Source organism: Phacochoerus africanus, chromosome 3 (genome assembly GCF_016906955.1).
Source record: "Phacochoerus africanus isolate WHEZ1 chromosome 3, ROS_Pafr_v1, whole genome shotgun sequence".
Taxonomy (NCBI): domain Eukaryota; kingdom Metazoa; phylum Chordata; class Mammalia; order Artiodactyla; family Suidae; genus Phacochoerus; species Phacochoerus africanus.
Window position 1 is genome coordinate 166993305 of NC_062546.1, and position 22382 is coordinate 167015686.

The 22382-nt window shown below is 39.1% G+C and overlaps 1 protein-coding gene across 4 annotated transcripts in view; it reads right to left on the reverse strand.

Annotated features, from left to right (window-relative positions):
- RFTN2 (raftlin family member 2) overlaps positions 1 to 22382 on the reverse strand; it is a 67393-nt gene that overhangs the window by 36823 nt on the left and 8188 nt on the right. For all 4 annotated transcript variants that reach the window (XM_047773156.1, XM_047773155.1, XM_047773154.1 and 1 more), the window contains 4 exons: positions 12211 to 12394; positions 9654 to 9768; positions 4392 to 4671; positions 1512 to 1715 (listed from right to left, as the gene is read on the reverse strand). In XM_047773156.1, the coding sequence (XP_047629112.1) occupies positions 1512 to 1715; positions 4392 to 4671; positions 9654 to 9768; positions 12211 to 12394 (783 nt within the window). The remainder of the gene's footprint in view (positions 1 to 1511; positions 1716 to 4391; positions 4672 to 9653; positions 9769 to 12210; positions 12395 to 22382) is intronic.

The window sequence follows — 22382 nt, forward strand, 5'->3', positions numbered from 1 at the left end:
CAGCAACTCGGGATCCGAGCCGAATCTGCAACCTACACCACAGCTCACGGCAATGCCGGATCCTTAACCCACTAAGCAAGGGCAGGGACCGAACCCGCAACCTCATGGTTCCTAGTCGGATTCGTTAACCACTGCGCCACGACAGGAACTCCAGGTGCTGTATTTCTTGGTGTTCCAATAAGCTAGTTAAAGGAACCTATTGGAACATGACTCAATAATTTAAAATAATCACCCAAAATCTTTAGCTGTATCAGTTAAAATATCGCTAGGCTGATTTACTGCTAATAAGGCTTATTGCAATCTCATCTTATTTGCTATTCCATTTCTTCCTCTAACCTCATTGAGTCATGGTCCCTAACTATCCTAATTTTCATCACTTCCATCCTTCTTAATGCAGTTTTTCAATCTCCTTACTATCTGTTTTTCTTTTCTTTTAGAAATAATTTTTGGAAGGTTTTGTTTGTTTTCGTGGTAGACATAAATGATTTCATATCCCATTGTAACTGAAAGAAGGCTAGAGGAAAATGAAAGATAAGGGGAAGGCATAAATAATATAGATCAATATCTTTTTTTTTTTTTTTTTGGCTGTTCCTGAGGCACACAGAAGTTCCTAGGCTGGGGATTGAACTCCTACCACAGTAGCAATCAGAGACAGAGCAGTGACCACACTGAATCCCTAATGAGGGAACTCCTAAAATTTATTTTTCTATACAAATTTTAGGGAGAATTAGATTAAGACTGGAATACATGTTTGGTATTGTCCAAAACCGTGCTAGTGTAAAAAATTTGGATAGAAACTGTCAAATGCCATCATAAGCATCCTGACTGGACTGTTGTAGTACCTCTTATTTGGGAAATCCTACTAGTTGATCACATAGTGGTTTGTCTATTCCTGATAGTTACACTCAACCGTAAACAGCACATTATAATTCTACCACACGGGATGGTTAAGTTTTTAAATTAAAGCTGGGTAATAATTGGAATATATTTTCTTCTTTTTTTTTTTTTTGTCTTTTTGCTATTTCTTTGGGCCACTCCTGAGGCATATGGAGGTTCCCAGGCTAGGGGTCGAATCGGAGCTGTAGCCACTGGCCTGCGCCAGAGCCACAGCAACGCGGGATCTGAGCTGCGTCTGCAACCTACACCACAGCTCACGGCAACGCCGGATCCTTAACCCACTGAGCAAGGGCAGGGACCGAACCCACAACCTCATGGTTCCTAGTTGGATTCGTTAACCACTGCGCCACGACGGGAACTCCATGGAATATATTTTCTTAGGAATAATTTTTGTCCCTTTTTTTTTGGTCACACTCACAGCATGTAGTAGGTCCCAGGCCAGGGACTGAACCTGAGCCACAGCAGCAACAATGCCAGATGCTTAACCCACTGAACCACCAGGGAGCTCCGATTTCTGTCCTTTTAGCCACAAACTTGAGAGGCAAAAACATTTCCACAACTTTGACACAAAGTCAAATTCTTTAGATATTAATATATCATAATATAAAACTTACCTTTAGATGTTTCCCAGCATACAAAAGAATCAATTAAAGATAAGCCTTGTTTATAATAAAATGTAGTTAACTCCAGCCAATCGGCATCAAGTGTACTAACAACCGAGCCTTTTCTTGTTACTTTCATTGACAGGATGCCTTCCTGATAGGTCCAGCAGGTAGATTCATCATCAAAAACATTGAAGACTGTATACAACTTGTTATCTGAGGATAGGCATTCAGAAGGAAGAAAAAATGGGGAAAAGTATAATTTTAAAAGATTCCCAAAATAAATTTTTAAGTTAATCATGAGCAATGTCAAGCATACAGGCAAGCATAGAGAATAATAAAATTACCCACACTCAGCTCTATTAACATTGGGCTATGTTTGCTTCCGATTTTTTTTTAGGAAATGAGAAATGGAAGGAGTTGAGGCTTACAATGTATCTCCCCTAATTCTATTCTCCAGAAATAACGTCTGCGAATTTGGTAAGTTCTTTTCTTTTCTTTCTTTCTTTATTTTTAATGACTGCACACACGACATATGGAAGTTCCTGGGTCAGGGATTGAATCTGAGCCATAGCCGTGACCTATGCTGCAGTTCTAGCAATGCCAGATCTTTTAACCCATTGTCCTGGGCTGGGAATCAAACCTGCACCTCTGCAGTGACCCAAGCCTCTGCAGTTAGATTCTTATCCCACTGTGCCACAGTGGGAACTCCTTTTTTATTCTTTTAATACATATTTCTATACCCCTAAATGATGTTTTGCAGTTTTAAAAAATTTTTAAAAAAGTGGGGAGTTCCTGTTGTGGCTCAGTGGTAATGAACCCAACTAGTATCCATGAGGACTTGGCTTCGATTCCTGGTCTCGCTCAGGGGGTTAAGGATCCAGCGTTGCTGTGAGCTGTGGTGTAGGTCACAGATGTGGCTTGGATATGGTGTTGCCGTGGCTGTGGTGTGGGCTGCCAGCTGCAGCTCCACTTTGACCCCCACCCTGGGAAATTCCATATGCTGAGGGTTTGGCCCCAAAAAGCAAAAAAAAAAAAAAAAAAAAAAATTAAAAACCGTATTGGAGTTCCCTGGTGGTCTAGCAGTTAAGAATTTGGCATTGTCACTGCTGTGGCTCAGGTTCAATCCCAGGCCCAGGAATGCTGCAGGAATGTCCAAAAAATGGTATTATATGTATATATCGATCTGTACGTTGATTTCTTGTTTACCATTATGCTTTTGAAGTGTTATTAATACAAACAGATTTTGGAAGTTATCTGGCGGCCTAGTGGTTAGGACTCAGTGCTTTCACGGCTGCGGCCAGGGTCTGATCCCTGGTCTGGGAACTGAGATCCCACATCAAGCTGCTATATCAAGCTGCTGCAGTGACAACATTGGATCCTTAAACCACTGTGCCATAAGAGAACTTCAAAAGTATAGGATTTTAAAATAACATAAACAGAGAGCAGAATCTAAAAACTGAGGATTCAATGAGCTAGCATATTGGATTTGGAACTTAAGGAATAAACACCTGATCTAGTGAAAGTCAGGATAGGAACCAGCAGGAATTTAAAGGTAGCAAGGAGTGGAATATAGTGCATAGCTCTCTGTGCACAGCTCCAAAAACTCTTTGGAGAGTTTTTTATGCTGCACTGCAGGAAAATCAGGGTGGTTGTTAGTTAGGGAACTATTAAAAAAAAAAAAAAGGAAGGTGTTGGTGATTGTGAGGTGGTGAGATGATGAACTGGGGAATGCTCTGGGTTCTTTCTTAAGGAGTTTGTGCCGACTGTGGTCCAATGGGTCCATGTGAATATTGAGCAATCTCACCAAGACCCAGAAAGCCAAAGCCACCAGTGTGTGTGGCCTTGGCACCAACACTGATCAGTTGACAGTAGCTATCTTAATACAGCCTATTCTGTGCTAGGCACTGGCTGGACACTTCATAGACATCTTGTGTCTACCTCTCACATCACCCTCCCTTTCTATAAAGATACTGAGGCAGTCTGATTCCAGACTGTCAACTCCAAGGTGTACATTGTCTTTGATTTTCTCTATTAGTGCTTTTAAAAGCATGCCCATAAAGGTATAAGGAAACTTAGTCCAAAAATCATGAAAACATACTCTCAATTTCTTGGGAAGACTTGCTAGTTGGCAAAGAAGAATAAAACTATTGTTTAAAGTTATTTAAGGATGCAGGCACTTTTGTTATATTAATTGTTTCATCATGACGTGTATTTTCATATTCTAATTAATGATCAAACAAAGCCAATTAACTTCAAAGGTGAAAACCATCCATGAAATAGGAAAGGCCAAAACTAAAATTCTCACACACCATTTTGTTTTCTTTGCTTTTTAGGGCCACACCAGCTGCATATGCAAGTTCCCAGGCTAGGGGCTGAATCAGAGCTACAATTGCTGGCCTATACCACAGCCACAGCAATGTGGGATCTGAGCTGTGTCTGTGACCTACACCACAGTTCACAGCAATGCGGAATTCTCATGAGCAAGGCCAGGTATCAAACCCGCATCCTCATGAACTCTAGTCGGATCTGTTTCCGCTGCATCATGAAGCAAACTCTTAGAAGAGTTTTCTTTACAGAATCATCCACAGTTTTACAGAGGAGTTGGTGTATGACTAAATGGAAACCAATTTTCAACACAAAGTTTCGTTATGTGGATGGCATTGTATGACTAGGTCAGGGACAACTGGGGTGAAAAACTGCCTTATCTTATTTCCAGCTGTAACAATTAAAAAAAAAATCAAGACAAGGTTATATTCGTTTATTCAGTCTTTATAATCTTTAGAGATTTACTTTGCCTCATATTTGTAAAAAATAAAAGCTGCACTTGAAAACTTAATTTTGCTAAATTTAAACAAATATACATTCTATTTCTACCATCTTGTCTATTACCTTCTTCCTTTCTTGATTTAGAAAAACTGGGGCTGCCGTCTAGTTCCATTTGACACTGTCCACTTTCATGATGCAGTTCTTCTTCAATTCCACTTTCAGATGACTGCCCACTGAATGTGCCTTCATTCCAGCTTTTGCAGTTTTCCTCTGAACTGTGTCTAACATGAAGTGCTGATTCTATATCTCCATCATGGTTGGTTCCATTGCAGAATTTAAGGGGTGGACAATACTGTGATATGAATCCAACAAATTTCATTCCTTTTTTAGCGGCTATATTAATCTGAAGTTTAAAAAAAGATGGTAGAACAAAATATAAAACTTCATTTGCATTGATTTCTTTATCAACTAACCTTGAGGCTTATTAAGGAAATCCATTAGAGAAGGAGTAAATTGATCAGTAATTAAAGAAATAACCTCTAATATAGCACCACTCCTAAGACCACATCACACTTTTATCGTGATTTCTTCAAATGGAACTAATACACTTTAGGGAGTTCCTCGAGTGGTGCAGCGGAAACGAATCTGACTAGGAACCATGAGGTTGTGGGTTTGATCCCTGGCTTCACTCAGTGAGTTAAGGATCTGGCGATGCCATGAGCCGTGGTGTAGGTCGAAGATGGAGCTCAGATCTGGCATCACTGTAGCTGTGGCACAGGCCATCAGCTATAGCTCCATTTCAACCCCTAGCCTGGGAACCTCCATATGCCGTGGATGTGGCCTTAAAAAAAAAAACAAAAAAACAAAAAAAAAAACAAATACACTTTAAAATTGTGAAAACATGAATCATATTTTCTCCAAAAGGTTATCTGGGAAGAAGTAGTAATTTTATAGCATGATTTTTTGCAGCTCTGCTAACAATGGTTTCTCAGGTGGAAGCAAAATTTAAAACTATTCCACGAAATCTTCAAAAATAACATTATCATATGCATCTTAATAAGAAGAGACTTTAATTTGTGATTCTTAAAATTATAGTTGATTTACAATGTTGTGCCAATTAAGAGACATTAATTTATTTTTATTATTGTTACTATTTTCTGCTCTTTAGTGCTGCACCTGTGGCATATGGAAGTTCCCAGGCTAGGGGTGGAATCGAAGCTACAGCTGCCAGCCTACACCACAGCCATAGCAACTCGAGATCCAAGCCGAGTCTGCAACCTACACCACAGCTTATGGCATTGCCAGATCCTTAACCCACTGAGCGAGGCCAGAGATCGTCCTCATGGATCCTAGTCAGGTTTCTTAACTGCTGAGCCACGAAGGGAATTCCAAGAGACATTAATTTAAAAGCAAAAAATATACAGTCTTGTTTGCTTGATGTGGATAAAGAAAAATGTGAAAAGGCTAATTCTTGAGATACGTGTACTATAATGCATAAACCCAATCCATATTACCACTCTTAAGAAGCTTTCTAATCTGCTTATATCTTGATGCTATTTTTCTCCTTTCTCGGCCAAATACACATGATTAGATTCAGTCCCATTCGTTTAAGAATAGGATTCAGAAGCACATGACATAAAACAACGAAACCATTTGAGACCTTAAGAGTGGTTATTTTCACACCCAGCACTTTTTCTCTGCTTTTGCATCATTTCTTTGTTCTTTTTGTGTCCACGTCTCTCTCCTGTGTTAAACTGACAAGTCTTTAGAGGGCAGGCACTGGGTCTTATTTATTTTTGTATTGCAATGTTTTGTACCTATAGGTGCTCTATAAGTACTTGTTAAATAAGTTAAAATGAAGAAATAGCAACGTCTTTTATATGGTCACTGTTTTAAACATTTAAATTAAATGTTTTAAATGTTACCTGGGAGGGGAAGAAAAAGTTATGATGGAGGTTGCAAGTGCCAACATCTACAGTCAGAAATAAAATGGAATGAAAGAGGCCAGAAAGAAGCAGGGCAAAACCAGACAGCAATGTCTAATCAGTGGGGGTGACTGTCCAGCTGATGATGAATGAGGAGATTTCTGAGAAGGACAGAGGGTGTGGTGTATGGAGCCAGGACAAACACTGCTGACATAATATTACTTATTCCCATATATTAAAATATTGAGATTGTGACACTGCAAGAGGCTTCAAAAATAACCATAAATGGTCCTTTATATCAGGTGTCCTGGGAGAACAGAAGGAGGTGGTAAGGAGTCAGGTAGACACCGGTAAATTTATTGTCAGTACTTTCTCAGGTCTTATTTGTTGATTTGGGTGAAAAAATGCAGAAGGATTTCTCTTTAGAAAAGGTTTTACCTATAGAGTATTACTGCCTTTTCCATTTTTTAAGTTGGAAGATTGATTTTTTTTTTTTTTTTGCCACGTCCTCGGCATGCAAAAGTTCCCAGGCCAGAAACTGAACCTGAGCCACAGCAGTGAAAATGCTGAATCTTTGATTGCTAGGCCACGAGAGAATGCTGGAAGATTGATGCGTGCATGCATACACACACACATAAATATATACGTTTTTTCCTTTTTTACCTCCCCCCACCCCCGACCCATGGCATATGGAATACCCAGGCCAGGGAACAGATACGTGCCACAGTTGTGAACTACACTGCAGTTACAGCAACTTGGACTCTTCAACCCCCTGTGCTGGGCTGGGGATCGAACCTGCAGCAGTGCTGCAAAGATGCTGCCAATCCCTTTGTGTCACAGCAGGAACTCCAGGATTGATATTTTAATGCTATTTTTATTTAAAAATCCTGGGATAAACACTCACTTGTAAACCTAATTTTAAAAAAGAGCAAACATTGACATAATGTTAAAATGACTTAAAATCTAGCTGTTTAGCAATCAACCCTTTATATAAGGCAGTCAGTCAAAAATATTATTTGGCACTGATCTATTGCTCTTGTTCATACACGGGGCAGTGTTCAAATATCACATGCTATGTTTCCTGAAGCTTTCTCTTTATGAAATAACACCATTACTCTAATTGCTGAAATAACAGTACTTTCCTGTTTAAATAGATCTTTAACTGTGTCCAGGAAGTCAAATGAAAAACAAGGGCTCTGACGATGATCTAGCAAGACTAAATTAGTAGTTACATTTTTGTTTCTGGAGTGGATTTATTCCCAGAAATAATTTTTTTTCCCAGAATAGTAGTAGTAAACAGTATGTGTACCTTGTTTATAAAAATCTAGTTTCGAAGACTGTTCTTAAAAAATCTTATTGAATGGTGACTTTATATCTAAATAGAAAATATCATTAGCAGCTATAACTGGCTATACACAGACCATAGGTAATCTTACACACAGTCATTTAAAGCTTGGGAACGACAATAGAAACAGTGAACAAATTTCACAGTTGCTTATTTGAAAGGAAGTGCCTTAGATTTTTGGCTATACTCACTTGAATAAAAGAGTGCTCTTGTGGCACAGTGGGTTAAGGATCCAGTGTTGTCACTGCAGTGGCTTGGGTCCTGCTGTGATGCAGGTTCAGTCCCTGGCCTGGGAACTTCCACATGTTGCAGGTATGGTCAAAAAGAATAAATAAATAAGTAAATAAATAAAAGTAAACCTTACACATATGTCAATGTAACTCAAACTTTTTTAAAAAAAGGAGTTCCCTTGTGGTACAGTGGATTAAGCATCCAGCACTGTCACTGCAGTGGTTTGGGTTGCTGCTGTGGCACAGGTTCGATCCCTGGACTGAGAACTTCCACATACCAGGAGCACAGTCAAAAAAACAAAACAAAACCAAAATCAAAACCAAAACCAAAGATAAGGGAGTTCTTGTTTTGGCTCAGTGGAAACGAATCCAGTTAGTATCCATGAGGATGTGGGTTTGATCCCTGGCCTCCATCAGTGGGTTAAGTATCCACCATTGCCATGAGCTCTGGTGTAGGTTGCATCGTATCCCACAATGCTTTGGCTATGGTGTAGGCCAGCGGCTACAGCTCCAATTCGACCCCTAGTCTGGGAACCTCCATATGCCATGGGTGTGGCCCTAAAAAGCAAAAAAAACAAAAACAACCCCCCCCCAAAAAAAACCAACCAGAAAGAAAACAAACAAAAATCCCCAAACAACAACAACAAACCAAAGATTAAAAAAAAAAAAACAAAAAAACCCAGCTTTTGGAGTTCCCTGGTGGTGCAGCAGGTTAAGGATCTGGCACTGGCACTGTTGTGGCTTGGAACACTGCAGTGATGAGGGTTCAATTCCTGGCCTGGGAATGGCTGTAATTCATGGGTGTGGCCAAAAAACACTTTCACCATAAAATCCTGTCAATTTAGAATACTTAAGAATGTAAATTTTTTTTCCCTTGGCTTTAATTGATATACATATAGGGTTCAATTTTTTTTTTTCTGACTGTACTTGTAGCATATGAAAGTTCTCCCGGGCCAGGGATTGAACCTGAGCCATAGCAGTGACAATGCCTTAACTTCAAGGCCATCAGGGAATTTGCTCCGAGTCTTTTATTTACTAGTGTAATATTTATATACTCAAACTCAAATTCTCAATCTTTTTAGAATTAATCATGTCCACTCTTTTTTCTTTCTTTCTTTCTTTTTTGTCTCTTTAGGGCTGAACCCAAAGCATTCGCAGGTTCCCAGGCTAGGGGTCCAATCGGAGCTGTAGCCGCTGGCCTATGCCAGAGCCACAGCAATGTGGGATCTGAGCTGTGTCTGCGACCTACACCACAGCTCACCGCAACGCCGGATCCTTAACCCACTGAGCGAGGCCAGGGATCAAACCCTTGTCCCCATGGATGCCAGTTGGGTTCATTAACTGCTGCGCCATGACAGGAACTCCCACTCTTTTTCTTTTTGATTTTTTTACACTTGAAAAAGTTACCTTTTCCTGTGAAACATGTGGGCTCTATTTTCTACAGAACTATTGCCCATTTCCCCAGCAGCACTTATTAAGTAATGGTTGTTCCTCCATTTTAATTAGATTTGTTGTGAAACTTCTTATATGTGTATAAATTTATCTGTGGCATTTCCATTCTATTTCACTGGACTGTGTCTCTGTTTTTAACTATATAATTTGGTACATGGGCTTCAATATTTTTTATTTTTATTTATTTTCTTTTTTCTTTCTTTTTAAAAAAATTAAAGTATAGTTGATTTACAATGTTGTGCCAATTTCTGCTATATAGCAAAGTGACTCAGGCATACATATATTTATATTCTGCTTCCATTCAATATGTTTTAAATTCTGGTAGAATAAGTCACTTATCATTTTCTTGTTCTTTTTAAAATGAGAAAGGAAATTGACGAAGTAATACCAAATATTTCTCAATATCCTATGAGAAAATGTATACTTTTAGTACCTTTTCTATCAGTTCTTTTGCTGAGTCATTTGTTTGTGTCTCATAAGTTAAAGGACATTCCTCAATCACAAGCCTTGGGCGTCTTTGTCCACTGGGAGCTGCTGAATGCTTCGTGCTGTAACAGAGAATATGTTTATGGTTGGAGGCAGATTGCTGATTTTCAGCTAATATGCTCATGTGAAAATGAGTGAGCAACTCACAAATAAGGTCAAGACAATCCCTTTTCTTTGTTATTTTAACCGTAATGATTATCTTGTGTAAAAATATAGGAAAAACACAATAACTTCTATTAATTCAGATTTTTGTAATTAAAATCTCTATTAATTTTTTCTTGACTATATCCACAGCATGTGAAAGTTCCTGGGCCAGGGATGGAACCCATGCCATGGATGGAACTCAAGCCACAGCAGTGACAATACCTGGTCCTTAACCCAATAAGCCACCAGGGAATTCCAAAACCTTCATTAATTTAATTTCTAATTTAATATGGAAGAAAAGCTTCATGCCTGTTGTTTTGATAAGTGATGAGAAATGATTTTAGATCATTGTTATACCTCATTACTGTACAAAAGCACAAGTTAAAATCCAATTATGTGCGGACAGATATTGTCCTTTTCCTTTTTTCTTCTTTTATGATCGTCACCCTTGCTTATTCTTAGTCTCGGCAGGGCACTGCTAAATCTATCTGAAGCAGTGATAAAAGAAAAAATAATTTATACATGGTTTATAATATTTGTAATTAGGACATAAGTATTGCTAATGCGTGATAAATGGCATATTTACTTAGTAATGCTTGAATTAGCAAATAGATATTTTCACTAGTAAATACGTGATGAGGCTCCATGTCACAGTGAAAGCTGAAGAAGCTTGTACCTGCCCTGTCAGACAGTCTCCCTAAAAAGCACATCTGGGATTTTTAAAAGCTCTCCCCTTTTTCTAATTTTCCTGTCTTCTCTTTTCCTCTTACTTGATTTTTCCTTCTCTTTTTAGCCCTTTCATAGTTAAAATCCATTGCTATAAAGAGAAAATACAGTTGGAATTCCCGCTGTGGTGCAGCAGGTTAGGGATCTAGCATTGTCTCTGAGGCAGAGCGGGTTCCATCCCCAGCCCCGCACAGTGGGTTAAGGATCCAGAGTTGCCACAGCTGTGGTGTAGGTTGCAGCTATGGCTCAGATCCCTGGCCTGGCAACTTCCACATGCCGTGGGTGCAGCCAAGAAAAAAAAAAAAGAGAGAGAGAGAGAGAGAGAAAATACAGTTTTTTACCCTGGTCTTTGAGATGATTTTGCTATAGCCAAAGAGTTGTATAAAGTTTTTAATCAAGAACATTGGTTTGGTTTTTTCATTCTTCATTGGAAAGAGCAACCATATTTCAAATACTATCAAACGTATAAGCTAGGCTGGCAAAAATGTTTGCAGTGTTATTCAGGAAAGCAGCTGTTTTTTTGTTTTTTTTTGTCTTTTTGCTTTTTCTAGGGCTGCTCCCGCGGCATATGGAGATTCCCAGGCTAGGGGTCTAATTGGAGCCGTAGCCACCAGCCCATGCCAGAGCCACAGCAACGCAGGATCCGACCCGTGTCTGCAACCTACACCACAGCTCACGGCAACGCCGGATCCTTAACGCACTGAGCAAGGCCAGGGATCGAACCCGCAACCTCATGGTTCCTAGTCGGATTCGTTAACCACTGAGCCACGACAGGAACTCCGAAAGCAGCTATTTTAAAAAGTTTTAAAAACCCTAAAATGGATGATTTTACATCTTATTTTTAGGACAAAGCTGATAAGAGACCTATCCAGTTCGTGAGAACTTGGCATGTAGGACTTTCTGCTGTAAAAGATTTAGAAGGTAGAGATAGTTTCTGTGGTCACTATTAATAAAACCATATAGGACAGTAAACAACAAAAAGTGCTCAGTGATGGGAGTTCCCTTCGTGGCTCAGTGGTTAATGAACCCAACTAGGATCCATGAGGATGCAGGTTCAATCCCTGGCCTCCTCAGTGGGTTTAAGGATCTGGCGTTGCCATGAACTGCGGTGTAGGTTGCAGATGAGGCCCAGATCTGGCGTTGCTGTGACTGTGGCATAGGCCAGCAGCTATAGCTGTGATTCTATCCCTAGCCTGGGAACTTCCATATGCCACAGGTGTGGCCCTAAAAAGCAATAAACAAATAAATAAAGGGTTCAGTGAAAGAGGACTTGGCCAGGCAGCTCTTTTAGCCCAGTAATAGGATGTAGCTGACTGCTACTCCCTCATCTGCTGAAGTTGCTGTAGGAGGTCCCAGGTGCTTCTTGAGTCTATTTGCCTTTTCCTTTGTTCACTGACATCCTTATCTAGGACCTGTTTGTTTGCAAGGAGCTAAAATCTATGAAGAGTCTTACGGAAGGAGATTCAAGTTTCCTTCTCTCAATCCAGGTTCAACAGTTGGAAAATGTGCCTTAATCCAAAACCTCTAATTGTTCTTTATTCTCTATCACTTTGTTCTAATTTTCTTTTAGCCAAAGAAAACCATCTCTTTCAAAAGCTTTTTAGTATGACACTTTTCTTGAGCAGCAGGCTTACCTTAATTTCAAGCGTGATAGCACCACCCTGTACAGGTAACTTGCAGGTAGGTGTTTTTGCTGCCCCATAGGTTGTATAACAGGATGAATAGCCCCAACAATATATCCTTTAAGATAGTAGTCCTCCACTTTTGTTACTATATCTGGAATTGAATTTATCTTGATGACTGCTGGATGTGGTGAAGCTGAAATATCAAAGGCAAAGAGAAGTCTGCATATTCACAAAGTTGAATTGTACATTATTTCTATCTGCATGTGATAATATTAATGAATAGGAAACATATCCATATGATTTAATCTCAAATAGAGTTACACTAACATGTATTATATATTTTCTAAATTACTTTCAGAAAAAAGCAAAGGTAACATTAGGAACTGGTAAATATATATTACTACAAATATGTCTTAAAGTAGAAGTATATATACATATATATATTTCAATTAAGGCAGCTTTATTTTTTTAGGATTTCATTTGAGTGACTATATTTACATTAATAGGTATTGAAGACATAAATAAGAGAAACAGTATTAGGTTAAAGAGTCAGTTGTTTTTATGATTCTGAGTAAGATGAGATGCATAATTTCTTTTTTTTAATTTTTACTTTCTGAAATGCATAATTTGTTAAAAATGACATACAAATCTAAACATTAAAAATAGGAGAAATATTATTTGTTAAGCAAGAATTGTCAAGTTCTTTTATTTACAATTACACTTCAAAAACACTGTGTTTTAAGTTTCTCTGGGAAACTCAAAATTCGATTTCTTATGGTACTTATATAAATGCTTGAGTAAAAAAAATTGAAAAAGTAAAAGTATCCAGAAGGCTTCTTTTTTTTTTTAGTAAGTAAAAATTCCAAATGTGGAGGAAATTTAAAGGCAAGAGTGATATGCAATTTAATCATCCCTTTGAAGCAGGGCAACTCTGTAGAAACTATAGAATAGTACAATCCGTAGTTTTTAGTAAAAAGAAAAAGGTGTGTTATTTGGGAACATGTTCTTAACGTTCTGGTAGTATTAATTAAAAAAAAAAAACATTATTTTCTATGACAATATTTCTCATTATCCGGAAAACAACCAAGAATTAATATCTAGAAATAGACCTGCAATTTGGTTATTTCTTGAGTCATTAAATGTATGAAATTAACTCCAGGTAGGGGCAGGGCAGGCTGTTGGCTTTTTGTCAGCGTTGTCAGTGGCATCCAGCAAAGAGCTGCTGCTAACTGCTTGAGCACAGGAAGGAGGTTAAAAGCAGACAAAGAAGAAGGGTCAAAGGAAACCTCACTTCCATTTACATTAGTATCCATCCAATTCACATGTGCATTCACGTGGGTTCATGCCAACTTCTCAAATGAAAAGAAGACACTCAGAGAAAGGTTATATAAACCAGGATGGATCCATTTACTCAAATTTTCATCCTCTTTTGGATTTAAACCAGTCTATTCACAATACAGTTTCATCATTATGAATGGGAATGAAAACAAAGAGAATGGGCCTGGCTTTGGAAGAAACAGCTGGATTTCATTTCAAAAGGACCCAGTTCTGCCTGGTTGTGTGGCCATCACTCTGTGATTCATTTGGTTTTACTTTTTTTTAGTATTTTAACTACCAACCCTGATTTCCAAACAAAGGAACTAAAAAATACATATAAAATAGAATAAACTGTTAAGATTAGGGAATGAAACATGGCCTAAATTTATTTTTAGAGCTATATACTAATCCTACATTTTTTTTTTTTTTTGGTCTTATTAGGGCCTCACCCACCCCATATGGAAGTTCCCAGGCTAGGGGTGCAGAGCTGCAGTTGCCAGCCTACAACACAGCCACAGCAACGCCAGATCCGAGCCGCAACCTACACCACAGCAATGCCAGATCCTTAACCCACTGAGCGAGGCCAAGGATTGGACCCGAGTCCTCACGGATACTAGTAGGGTTCGTTTCTGCTGAGCCACCACAGGAACTTCTAATCCTACAAAATTTTGAAGAAAACTTTAGTCTTTTAATGGATCTCACTGTTTATTGTAGAAAGAGAAAATGCTTAGTATGATACAAAAGAACCCTCATAGTCTGGCCTCTGCCTACTTATTTAGCTTTCACCGTTGTCCTTTTTCTTTTTTTTTTAATTAAAAATTTTTTAATTTTTAAAATAATTTAATGAATTTCATTATATTATAGTTGTACAGACATCATCACAACCTTATTTTAGACTATTTCCAGAAGTTAGTCAGACAGGAAGAGACAAACATCATATGATATCACTTATATGTGGAATCTAAAAAAAGCATACAAATGAACTTATTCATCCTCCTTTTTCTTGTATGTCTTGCTTCAGCAGGACTGAACTATTGGAGTTCCTGCACCTGGCACGCTGTTCATGCCACCAGGCCTTCATTTCCTTTCCTATTCCCTGAGCCCGAGTTAATCACTCTTTCCTCTGTGCTGTGCATTCTCTTACTTCCCTTATCAGACTATTTTATAGTTACTTATTCATGTGTTTGTCTCTGCTCTTAGACTGGGAATTCCTTAAGGGCTAGGAACCCATCTTTTTCTCTTTCTATGTCTAGCATTTTCGTTAGGTCATTATGTTAAGCTGGAAATACTGTTCATAAGGGGAGCTAAGAGGTGAAATTATTGCATAAGGAGGGAAAGCCATCAAGATTAGGTAGTATAAATTTTAAAAAAGTTTTAAATTTTTAAAAGTTAGGTTAGTAAATTAAGGAACAGGTTATCTAGGGCTGGTAGGAGAGAGACACAACAGGAGAGATCACACAGGCAGGGTTGTGAAACTGTTACTATTTGATCACAAAAATGTGGGTGGTCAAGAACCACCCAGGTAAAGCTAAAGGTCACATTCACTTTAAAAGGCTCTAGCTTCATGTCACACTTTACATTCCTAAAGTTAATGATATTACAATGAGAGAAAAAAAAAAAAAACACACTGCCATTGAGGTAAAAAATAGTGAGCAGTGGAGCTACTTTGGGTGTAACTGGAGTGAAATTTGGAGAGAAATTTGGGAGAGGATGTACCACAGACAAACAATGAGCTTGAGGGCCTGCTTTTGGGTCTGGCTGGCCTTGCATCTCTTACTGATTTGGCTGGAGTTACTGTAGGTCCTATGTGGTCTCACTGGCACAATTACTTGGAAGGAAACCCCAGAAATCAAGAACTCAGGGTGGTGAAAAGTCCTCTCTCTTGGAGCCCTGGGTTAGAGTTCGGAGCAATTTAGGCAGCCTGATGCTCTGCTTTCTCTGTGATCTTGCCACCAACCCAGAGAATGAGCTAGTGCAGCAGCTAACACATAAAAGGCATTTAATGAGTTCAAAGAGGCACTTAAGTTGTTGATAAACATAGAATATTTGAAATATTTCAACTGTCCTGCATTATCATCAGATGCTCAGCAGTTAGTAATATTGTTAGACTATTTTAGTTCTATGATACCACCTTCATCATTAGAGATTATCTATTATCTGGAGATGGATAGTAGTGATGGTTGCACAGCGATGTGTTTGTATTTAATGACACTGAACTGTACACTTAAAAGTGGTTAAGATGGTTAAAAATGGTAAATTTTATGTTATGTATATTTTATGACAATAAAAAGGATGTATGTCAAAGATCATATATATTATGCATGTACATATTTAAATATGTAATATATGTTTTAATTACGTGAAAAACAACAAATTTTACCATCATAACTGTTTTTTTTTTTTTTTTTTGTCTCTTTGCCGTTTCTTGGGCCGTTCTCACTGCATATGGAGGTTCGCAGGCTAGGGGTTGAATCGGAGCTGTAGCCACTGGCCTACTCCAGAGCCACAGAAACGCGGGATCCGAGCTGCATCTGCAACCTACACCACAGCTCACGGCAACGCCGGATCGTTAACCCACTGAGCCAGGGCAGGGACCGAACCCAGAACCTCATGATTCCTAGTCGGATTCGTTAACCACTGCGCCATGACGGGAGCTCCATAACTGTTTTTAATTGTACAGTTTAGTATAGTGTTAAGTATATTCACATTGTTGTGCAACAGATCTCCAGAATGTTTTCAAGGTGCAAAATTGAAGCTATACCCATTAAGTGACTCCTTATTTTCCCTCTCCCCCTAGCCACCTGGCTTAGAGATTTTTCTAAGAGTTTAACTACTCAGATACTTCATCTGAGTAGAATCATATAATATTTCTCTTTTTGTGACTAGCTTATTTCACTTATTATATTGTCTTTTCACTTCATTCACATGCTATAACATGAATGAAGTTCATCTTCCTTTTTAAGGCTGAATAAGATTCCACTGTATATATACCACATTTTGTTTATTCATCTATCAATGGGCATTTGAGCTGATTTCTCTTCTTGGCTATTGTGAATAGTGCTGCCATGAACATGGATATGCAAATATCTCTTTGAGATCCTGATTGCTGGATTTGTTGCAGTTCTATTTCAATTATTTGAGGAATGGCCATACTGTTTTCCATATAGGATACACCCTTTTACATTCCCATCAACAGTGCACAAGTGTTCCAATTTCTCTTCACCCTTGTCAACATTAATATACATATATATATTTTTAATATTAGCCATCCTGATGGCAATAAGATAGATGATATTTCATTGTGGTTTTGATTGGCATTTCCCTAATTATTTGTGATGTTGAGCTTCTATTCATATGCTTGTTGGCAATGAGTATATCATTTTTTGAGAAATGTCTATTTAAGCCCTCTGCCCATATATTCTTTTGGCTGTGCATGCGGCATATGGAAGTTTGCAGACCAGGGATCAAACCTGAGCCACAGCAGTGACAATGCTGAGTTCTTAATCACTAGGCCACAGAGAACTCCTGCCCATTTTTTAATTGGTTTTGTTGCTATTGTTGAGTTGTAGGAGGGAGTTTATATATTCTAGATATTTTATTTTCTCCCATTCCATAGGTTGACATTCCATTCTGTTGACTGTGTCCTTTGATGTACAGAAGTTTCAAAGTTTTATGCAGTTGGTTTTGTGGCCTCTGCTTTTGGTATCATATACAAGCACTCTTTGCCAAATAAAATGTCATGAAGATTTCTCCCTATGTTTTCTTCTAGGAGTTTTACAGTTTAAGGTTTTACCTAGGTCAAAGATTTTTTTAAATTTAATAATAATAATATTATATTTTGTTATTTGTACCTGCAGCATGTTGGAAGTTCCTGGGCCAGGGATTGAACATGAGCCATGGCAGTGACAAGGCCAAATCCTTAACTGTTAGGCCACCAGGGAACTCTCAAAGATTTTTTTTTTTAAAGTACAGTGGGGAGTTATTGTGGTAGTTCAGCCAGTTAAGAACCCAACTAGTCTCTGTGAGGATATGGATTCTATCCTTGGCCTTGCTCAGTGGGTTAAGGGTCTGGTGTTGCCACAAGCTTCCGTGTAGGTTGCAGATGCGGCTTGGATCCCGTGTTGCTTCGGCTGTGGTGTAGGCTGGCAGCTGCAGCTTTGATTCGACCCCTAGCCCAGGAACTTCCATATGCTGCAGGTGCTGCCCTAAAAAGGAAAAAAGAAAAAGAAAAGAAGAAAAAAAAGTACAATGGAATCTGTTCTTTTGGTTTAAAAAGTTATGCTATGCCTTTTTCCTCAAAAATAATGTCATAAAAATAAAGAACTTTAATGCTTTCCCAGTGGTTTTACAGGACTATCTTACCAAGGTAGATTGCCAAATGAAAACTTAAAAATTCCTGAAGGTGGAAGAAATTTTAAAGCTTATTGAAAAAATACTGTTTACTGGACAAAAGCAAAACACAAAAGAATACAGACTACAGCTAATAACTTAAAATTTTATGAGTAGAGATAAATACTTTATTTTTGCGAAAATGTGTCTTTATAAATTTTTAATTTTAATGCAGGAATAAAGACTGTGCCTTGCCTTGGAAATCTTCCCTGGCCTTTTACCACTGCTGCAGGACAAGTGGTAATTATAGTGGGTGTCACTACTGCATGAAATTGGTTGCTTTCCACATGGCGCAGCTAAACAATTCAGAGTGCTTGAGGTTCATTCCCTCCATTCTATTGTTTTATAACAATGTTTCCAAAGGCAGAATTTTGCAACACATAAATGGAATCACCAAGAAGGTAGCTAGAACAGAATAACATTGAATAACATTGATGCTGTCCAGGTAGAGAATGCACTTCTAAGGAACACCTTATTCTCTGTCATGTCAGAGAAATTTGGTGTCAGTGGAACAAATCCAGCTTTTCTGGTCTAATCCTCTTGCAGTCGTAGTAAAGTCAGGGTGTTGTCTCAAGTTTCAGTGAAAAAGAAATGCTAATGCACGTAACATACAAATACACACACACACACAGAGTTTGGGCAGGAATTAGACTGAGAAATCCATGAAAGTTGCAAAAGGAGAAAAAAATTGTACGTTGATACTAATAAACATATCTTAACATACTTTTTAAAATAAAGACCATATTATTTGGGGCTCAGTGCTTTACATTAATTATTCAACTGTCTCAAGTGTGCATGTTCTTCCAGCTGGAGATTTGTGTCTTTTGCTGAAAAGCACTCAGCATAGACATAACAATTATGGGAAGTGCTTAAAAAAAACTTATTAAAGGACCAACTGAAGGAAAAATTGGTTATAGCATTAACATATTCAATGAACAGAACTCCAGGGTGCTCATGGCATAGCGGTTTAGAAAATACACTTTAGGGCCAGACTGCTGGGATGCAAATCCCAGCTTAGCCACTTACTAGCCTGGCAAGGTACTTGGCACTCGTGTGCCTCAGTTTCCTCATCTGCAAAGTGAGAATAATAATAGAGTCTACCCTCCATCTTTATCAAAAATAAATTTATATTTGTTCCTAGAAAGAATTTGGCATGTAGTGTGCACCTAGACAACTGCTGGTTGCTTTGTTAAATGAAAATCCTCCCCTGTGGGAAGAGAGGGAGGTTACTATTTTCATTGGGAATATTGGGCTCTGGAAGCAAACTGCCTGGGCTCAAATCACGCCATTTACTAGATCTGGAACAAGTTACTTTGCCTGTCTGAGACAGGGACAAATAACACTGTTAACTTTGTAGAGTTGCTTTGATAATAATTGCAAAACATAAGCACAGGCCCTGGTACAAAGGAAACACTCAAACATCAGGGATATGTCTGTCTACTTGTGGCCCAACTTAGAAAAGATAGTTTTAAATGAAGTTGTCCTCAGAGATAAGCCATTGTTTGTTTTAAAAAAATCTCAGGGGAATTTCCACATGTCTGGGGTGGAGGAATGGGAGGGGAGGCAGACCTCTGGAAAGAAGGTCATTGTAGAGATCTGGATTTATTTCCAAAGCCCAGTCTGACTCCCCACCTGTAGAATTCTAGGTTAGAAGTCCCTAACTCACATTGACCTACTACACTGAGTCGCAGCCTCAAATGTCCACAGGTACCAGGCTGGTAAAACAAAGAAATCGCCTGTGCTGGAGGATGGATCTGGGGAGGACTCAGAACCTCATCCAAGGGCACAGCAACCCTGGCCCAGGGCTGCCGTGTGGGCATGTGTGCCTGGTATTACTGGATCTTCTGTTTTTTGTTTTTTTCTTTTTTAGGGCTGCACCTGCAGCATGTGGAAGCTCCTAGGCTATGGGCTGAATCAGAGCTGCAGCTGCTGGCCTATGCCAGATTCTTAACCCACTGAGTGAGGCCAGGGATCAAACCTGCATTCTCAGAGACACTGTGTTGGGTTCTTAACCCACTGAGCCACAATGGGAAGTCCTGGATCTTCTGTTTTTTAAGAAAACCCTAAAAATCTAGATTCTTATGCAATATCTCCCAATTTAAAAAGTGACAGTTGACATATATATCTTCACCAACTGAGACCTGTCTAAAGTCTGAATATGGCCCATGCCTTGTTGGTTTGTAACTTCTGCTCTGGGTCATCCCAGGGATTCTGCAGACCCAGAGCCTTCCCAGGTCCAGGCCAGACCACCTAGACTATCTTAGACAGTGTTCAGCAACCAATTTTTCCTCATTAGTGGGGATAGGAGGATGGTGGGGATAGGAGGGCTGGGGTTCACTCTATTACACCCTTCTTATCCTGCACTGTGACTTAAACATGCCAGCATCATTCAAGAAAGGTAAACCTAGGAGCAAGGAAAGGAGAAATAAATCTGGGAATTTTGTTGAGAACTTCCCTTCATACAATTTTCTCAATTCTTAATAATGTTTTAACTGTTTCGAAAAGAGACTGGAAGCCTAATTCAGCTTGGAGGCGTAAGGAAGGGGTGAGCCGTGCTCACAGAGTGATGCATTTCCATCAGTGCTCACCAGAGTGAATAATTATGTCGCCATGATTGCTTGCTGTTTGCAGCCAAGCCTTTGATTTAATGTCTTTACACTGGAGCAGTAATATCAGAGACTCAATTACTTTTTAAACACAGGAAATGAGGGGGGAGGTGTGGTTGTTTTGGGTAGAATTTGAACAGTGCAGGCAGTTAGTAGCAGCTGCAAGCCATCTAGCTCCTCTTAGCTCCCTAACCACCATAAGTTCCTTCTCCCTTTCTTGGGAGAAGGAACAAATGGTATTGTTGACAGCATTAACATGTAGGCCTGGTTGTTGTTCAGTTGATGCTATGTGATTTGCAAAAGCTTTATTATACCTTACAAGGCTATAGCAAAGAACTGGTAAAGGAAATTATTTTGTAGTTGCTTTGAAAACTTTTCATATGCAGAGTGGATTTTTCTGATTAATTTTGTTTAAATTAAAAAAAAGTTTTTTTGAGACAACTTACAGAATGGGAGAAAATAGTTTCAAATGATGCAACGGACAAGGGCTTAATCTCTAGAATATATAAGCAACTTATACAACTCAACAGCAAAAAAGCCAATCAATCAATGGAAAAATGGGCAAAAGACCTGAATAGACTGTTCTCCAAGGAAGATATACAGATGGCCAACAAACACATGAGAAAATGCTCAACATCACTGATCATAAGAGAAATGCAAATCAAAACTACCAAGAGATACCACCTCACACCAGTCAGAATGGCCCTCATTAGTAAGTCCACAAATAACAAGTGCTGGAGGGGGTGTGGAGAAAAGGGAACCCTCCTGCACTGTTGGTGGGAATGTAAACTGGTACAGCCACTATGGAGAACAGTTTGGAGATACCTTAGAAATCTATACATGGAACTTCCATATGACTCCACAATCCCACTCTTGGGCATATATCTGGACAAAACTCTACTTAAAAGAGACACATGCACCCGCATGTTCATTGCAGCACTATTCACAATAGCCAGAACATGGAAACAACCCAAATGTCCATCAACAGATGATTGGATTCGGAAGAGGTGGTATATATACACAATGGAATACTACTCAGCCATAAAAAAGAATGACATAATGCCATTTGCAGCAACATGGATGGAACTAGAGAATCTCATACTGAGTGAAATTAGTCAGAAAGACGAAGACAAATACCATATGCTATCACTTATAACTGGAATCTAATATCCAGCACAAATGAACATCTCCACAGAAAAGAAAATCATGGACTTGGAAAATAGACTTGTGGCTGCCTGATGGGAGAGGGAGGGAGTGGGAGGGATCGGGAGCTTGGGGTTATCAGACACAACTTAGAATAGATTTACAAGGAGATCCTGCTGAGTAGCATTGAGAACTATGTCTAGATATTCATATTGCAACAGAACAAAGGGTGGGGGAAAAATGTATACATGTAAGGATAACTTGATCCCCTTGCTGTACAGTGGGAAAAAAAAAAAAAAGTTTTTTTGGAGTTCCCGTCGTGGCTCGGTGGAAACAAATCCAACTAGAATCCAGGAGGACACAGTTTCAATCCTTGGCATTGCTAGTGGGTTCAGGATCTGGTATAGCCATGAGCTGTGGTGTAGGTTGCAGCTGTGGTTTGGATCTGGCATTGATGTGGCTGTGGTGTAGGCCAGCAGCTACAGCTACGATGTGGCCCCTAGTCTGCGAACCTCCATATGCTTCGGGTGTGGCCCTAAATAAACCAAAAAAAATTTTTTTTTGGTTTTTTTAGGGCCACACCCAGGGCACATGGAAGTTCCCAGGCTAAGGCTCAAATAGGAGCTGTAGCCCCTGGCCTACACCACAGCCACGCCAGATCTGAGCCACCTCTGCAAACTACACCTCAGCTCATGGCAACATTGGATCGTTAGCCCACTGAGTGAG